This window comes from Nematolebias whitei, chromosome 18, assembly GCF_014905685.2.
Source record: "Nematolebias whitei isolate Nwh7 chromosome 18, NemWhi1, whole genome shotgun sequence".
NCBI classification, from domain to species: domain Eukaryota; kingdom Metazoa; phylum Chordata; class Actinopteri; order Cyprinodontiformes; family Rivulidae; genus Nematolebias; species Nematolebias whitei.
The window spans coordinates 22,319,280-22,324,889 of record NC_056515.1 but is presented as its reverse complement, the minus strand read 5'-3'; the positions used below and the strand labels follow the sequence as shown (position 1 = coordinate 22,324,889).

General features: G+C 36.8%; 1 protein-coding gene across 1 annotated transcript in view; it reads right to left on the bottom strand.

Annotated features, from left to right (window-relative positions):
- The window catches only part of slc45a2 (solute carrier family 45 member 2), a 44,703-nt gene that overhangs the window by 20,736 nt on the left and 18,357 nt on the right, over nucleotides 1–5,610 (bottom strand). The window contains exon 4 of the mRNA XM_037691978.1: nucleotides 3,474–3,617. Coding sequence (XP_037547906.1) covers nucleotides 3,474–3,617 — 144 coding nt within the window. The remainder of the gene's footprint in view (nucleotides 1–3,473; nucleotides 3,618–5,610) is intronic.

Below are 5,610 nucleotides of genomic sequence, written 5' to 3'. Positions count from 1 at the left end.
GGGCCGGTTCTAGGCATGGTTACATGAGGGGGCAGGCGGAAATGTGAAGGGGGCATCTTCATCCGTACACATATTACAGCATATTCATTGTTTATTATGGACTTTGGTGTTCATTGTTATTGTTGACTTGTGTTTTCTACGTGGGATTGGGGTAATAAAAGCTGAATTTTTACACCTGTGAGTCAACATTTCCAACCATTAACACTATCAAGCAAAAACAGAGAAACCCACTGACCCATGCCCATCTTGAACGCCTCATTATGGTTCCAACAACAAATTACAAACACAACCTGAAGAAAGTCAAGGACCTGCACCACAGCTTCCGCTCATCTCAGAACTAAGATACATTTTGTTTAAACAGATAATGTGCTGGCTGTGTTTCTTTTTGTTGTTCATAGATGGGCTGTTTCATTTTATTCTTTTATTTGAGTGATTTGGAGTGATATCACAGTTCTCCCCTTAACTTTGATCTGTCTATATGGCTCTTTTGAAAAAAATAGTCTAACATGCATGTTTTTGGTCTGTTGGAGGAAACTGGAATACCGGGACAAAAAACAAAAAAACTGACAAGCTGCTCGCTGAGAGGCAGCAGCTCTACCCACTGTGCCACCGTGCTGCCTACAGAATAATACCTCAAAATATTCATTGTTGAGCAGACTGTGCCTCAGAATGCAGAAACTTAACAATGTTAATATGAAATTAACCACCTCCTGTGTTTGTTTCATTTCTTTTAAAACAATAGCAGCTACAGAACTTGCTCCTGATAACAACACCTCCAACTGGAGATAATCAAAACCAGTGAATCTGTGGTTGATGAACAGAGGGGGTAAATATAGTCAGAGCATGATGTGGATCCTTTAATGAGCATGTTCACTTTGACGCCTCAAAGCATTTATCATTATTACATGTCACACAAGAACAGAACTACTGTCCCCACCATCAGCCTCTACACAAGTGCCATTAAACTGGAATCACAACGTTCTGTTCTTCACCTCACTGTCAATTTGTTTTTCTCCCCTTCTGACATGAGACATACAGTATTTACAGCTTCATTTCATTAATGTGTAATTGAGTGGATGCTTTCACAGCAAACGGTGAAAACGAGTGGCGTCTACCTCCAGTGCAAATTTAAAACAGTACAAAGAGGACGGGAGTGCTTAATTAATTATAACAATCTTTAACACAGGGTCAACTGATCTGATTTACTATTTCTCTCTTTCTGACCGAGTTGACGCTTTTTGTTATTATTCCTTGACATTTGATACAAGGTGATCTGATTTAGTATTTCAATGTTTCTAATTATGTTTTATACTTTTATTCCATGTGCTGTAAAAAATATCTTGTTACTTTGTATTTGATGCTGTGATCTTTTTGTTCTGCACTTTGGTAACAGTTTCTGTTTTAAATGTGCTATATAAATAAATCTGACTTGACTTGACCTTACACGAGGGTTGAAACATGGACCAGTAAATCGAGAGCTTGCAATACATTTTGGTACTTGCTACAAACGGCCGCAGCTCTGTGGTACAGGCTTAATGGGCAGCCAGTGTGTTGTTCACAAAAATAACCCATCCATACTCAGTCTGTGCACGACACAACTGGAGTACGAGATCATTAATACAACCCACCGAAGAGTCTGCCTCTGAGAATGTCCCAAGCTCCTTTAATACTTGCTTCGGGCTTTTGCTTCTAAAAAAGAATCTGCATGTTCGATGAAAACGACCCCTGATAATCTAACAATGCACGACACATAAAGTCGTTCTCGGTCCGTTGACATCATTTATTCAAGAGTTTTTTTTATTTTATTTTGTACATACTGTGTGAAATGAATTTCTATGCAGCAGTGTTCTGAACTTGCTTTACTTGGAATCAAAAAATATATGTGCATATATTTAAATAAAAACTTTAACATTATGATTTTTTTCCACCTCTTCTCAAGCCTCTTGGAGAAATGCTAATACAATCTTTAGTTAGGTATATCTTGTGTGAATAATGTGAACATGTTCTCCTAAATGGCTCAGTGGTCAGTGTACTATAATTTTTCCGTTTCTTTCTTCATCACGTATGCTGGTTTACGTCTCCTGGTTTAGTTTTCTATTTTTTTTTTTTTTTTTACTTAAAACAGAATTTCATCAAAACCTGAACAAAGCAATTTGAGCCGCCTCTAAAAGTTTCAAGCAGGCAACATCATAATGGAGGATTTGTCATCATGTAGCAACATAGATCTCATGTTCTGTTTTAAAAATGTGGATTTAAACCCAAACATGGACTCAAAGTTGTTGTCAGTCCTGTGATTTAGTCATGACTAAATATTAACTCTACAGCTTCTAAAAGTAAGTTATTGTCCTTAAAAGTCCTTACCTATCAATATGCAGTTTCACTTTAAAGAACAATGTCAAATAAATTTGCTTTACTTATAAATACCTTAAAACCTTTTTATTTTTTAAAGAACGGCCAGTTGTGTTGAAATTTTGAATTTAAAATTGGCTTAATTTGACATGAACAGGAGCTGTATTAACAATACATTGTTTTAGTCGTTGTAGAAACTCAGGAAATAAATTGTTTTACAAAAGTTTAGATTTGTGTTTTAGATCTGTTTATTAATTGTGAAAATAAATGTCTCATTATTGTTATTAAGATAATCTAGTGACTGGGGTTTCCTAAAGCAAAGGTTAGCCTATCTTTTTTTAAATCCTAGATAACTTTGCTGATAATTGAAAAGTAAATTTAAAAATATTGCAGAACAGTTTGAATTAATATGACTGTCTTATTATTAAGTTTATTTTGTTAATTTGCTTATTCAAAAAAAAAAGTTTCACATAATTTTTGATTGGTCTTTTGTAAATTATTCTGCTTTTACAAGCATGTTTAAAAAATTTGTTTGAAAAATAAAAATATATTTCTATATACATAAGAGTGACATTTTTCAAATCTCGTTTGGTCTGACTAGAAAACTCTAAGAAATAAACAGATTGTGACGGTGTTAATAACAATTAAAGTATTATTATTAATATTCACTTGTGTGCAGCTCACAGCTTCAGGATAAACTTCCTCCTGCAGCGTGTCAGATCTCCGCTTCGCGGCGGAGAAGTGGGCATGGCCAAGAGCGCTGCAGGTGGCAGAGAGCTGAGATCATGACATGCTGTGCCCTTTTAGAGCATTTAGAGTTTAGAAAATTGTTAGGGACATTGCAAGGGTGTGGGAAGGGTTTAAAACACCTTAATATATACCTGTATATATATATACAAAAATAAATTACTACTTACTACTACTACTAGTGTACTTAATTTTGTTGAAAATAAAGTTTAGTTGACTTGAACTTGGACTACTGTATTTCTACTTTGCGGGTTTTCACTTATCACGGGGGGGGGGGGGGGGGTACGGGGTCCCTAGCCCCCCAACGATAAACAAGGGACTACTGTATTTATTTATTTTTGTAAGCTGCGTAAAGTGAAGCTCAGATTCTAACAGACCTGTCCCATGAAATCGGTAAAGAAGAGCATGTTGCAGAGGAAAGCTGTCCATCCCAGCAGATGGCTGATGCACAGGCAGCGGTAGTGGCTTGGCATGTTCACGATAGCTTTCATCAGAGACCTGAATGTCATCTTCTTCTGATCCTGTACACACAAACACACACACACACGCGCATGTACAAATAATTAATGAAACTCTACAAAGTGAAACTCTTCGATTCGGTCAGTATTTGTAATCTACTTCTGTTTGACTCGTTCTCTTACCATATCCACAGATTGGTGGAATTTAAAAATCATTTTTGACGTCAAAAAGACCACAATTAGATTTATTTTGGAGTTTCATGACAAAGAGCTTCGGCATCAGACCCAAACAATGTGATGACTAATGACCATCTGAAAAAGCTCTGCAGCAATCAGTCCCATCACTCAAAAGCTGACTTGTTGAACAGCTGCAAATATTTCCTTTTGAATCTGTTGTTTTCTTTTGTCAACTCAACATCTCTGGTAAAAATCCTAATTATACAAAGTTTCGACCTGAAAGCTGAAGCGAAGTCAGTTGAAACAATAAAACCAAGGCGTAAATGGAGCAGGTTCTAGGATTCATGTGTTCTTTATTTCCATGCGTTTCAGTTCTGGCAGACTGAGCTCCACAGTAACAGGCACCTGGTGTCATTGTTGTGGCTGACTGCTGTGCAGAGTAAAGATCACAAATGGGATTCCTAGAAAACGACAGCAAGACAACAGTTTTCAGAGCAACATGGAGCCTTCTAAGGAAGGTTTTGTGAAGATATCGATTGAAGCTCATTCCATTTGAACAATGTCCTTCAAAACATTGAAACCCACTTAAAAAAAACAAAAACTTTTTCTTTTTTTTTTAATACAAGACAAGACGTCATCAGAAACTTGGAGACGCAGAAAGCAGGAACTCCAGAAAGATTTCAAAGGAGTGGCCAGCTAGTGTTATTAAAATAAGAGACTTTCAGATGTTTTAATGTGGCATCGTAAATTAGAGGCTTTTTGAAATTAACTCAATAAATGAAATAATTGCCTTCTGACTCAGGCCTACTTTGTTTTTGACTTTACCACTTGTATTACTATTACAATCAGTCATTGAAGCTTGTTGTAGCCTCTCAAATTCATCTTCATAACTGAAATGAGCACTCCTTTGCACAAAAGTTGGCAATTACACTCGTAAAAGTTATCATTTTATTTGTGAACATGACTTAACTCTCACAGGTTGCTCACCTGTTAAATCTCAGCTCCACATTAAACACAAGTCTAGAAGAAAACAGTTTTTTTTTATCGGAGAACATCCTGACAATCTGTTTAAATAAAGGTTGAATGAACAAAGTATGTCAGAAATCCAAAAGGGATGAAGGGTTTTCCAAAAATTCTGGTAATCAGGTTTTGTAAAACAATGGAGCTTTTTCAGCTTGACTGCTTGCTAACTTTAATGCAGAAGGAAGGAAAGACGATACAGTTTTTAAATCTATGCACCGTACTTTCTGCCGTACACGTTGCACCGTCGTATAAGTCGCACCACCGTATAAGCTGCATCAGTCCAAATACTGTATGTCTAATAAAGTGGGGAAAAAACATAAATAAGTTGCTTTGCTACATAAGCTGCATCTATTATGCATCACCACTGACCACCCGGAAACGTGGGCCAATTTGCCAAAAATCGATTGGCTGACAAGTGGCGGCCGTGCGAGCGTGCACGGGAGGACTTTAATAAGAAATTAACAAGATTAACACTTAAAAACAATTATTTGTTGTTTTCAAAATTATAGCAAAAGTGTGTCTCAGTTTAACTTTTCCTTAATAAATGCACTTTATTGGTCAAATCAGCTGCATTTCAAAAACCGATTAGCGGCTGCGGGAGCGCTCAGAGGGAGGATTTGCTGTGCATTTCTTAGAAATTTACCAAGACAACCACCTAAAACAATTATTTGTTTGCTTGACATTATAGTAAAGGTGTGTCTCAGTTAAAACTTTCTGTAATAAATGCACTTTAATGGTCAAATCAGCCGCATTTTTCCTGGGCGATGCTGTGAAATGCAGCTGATTTGACGTTTGCTCCAGGAGTTCCTGAGCGAGACGAAGGTGGTTTGGTATGGCAAGCCAAGTGTCTCATTAA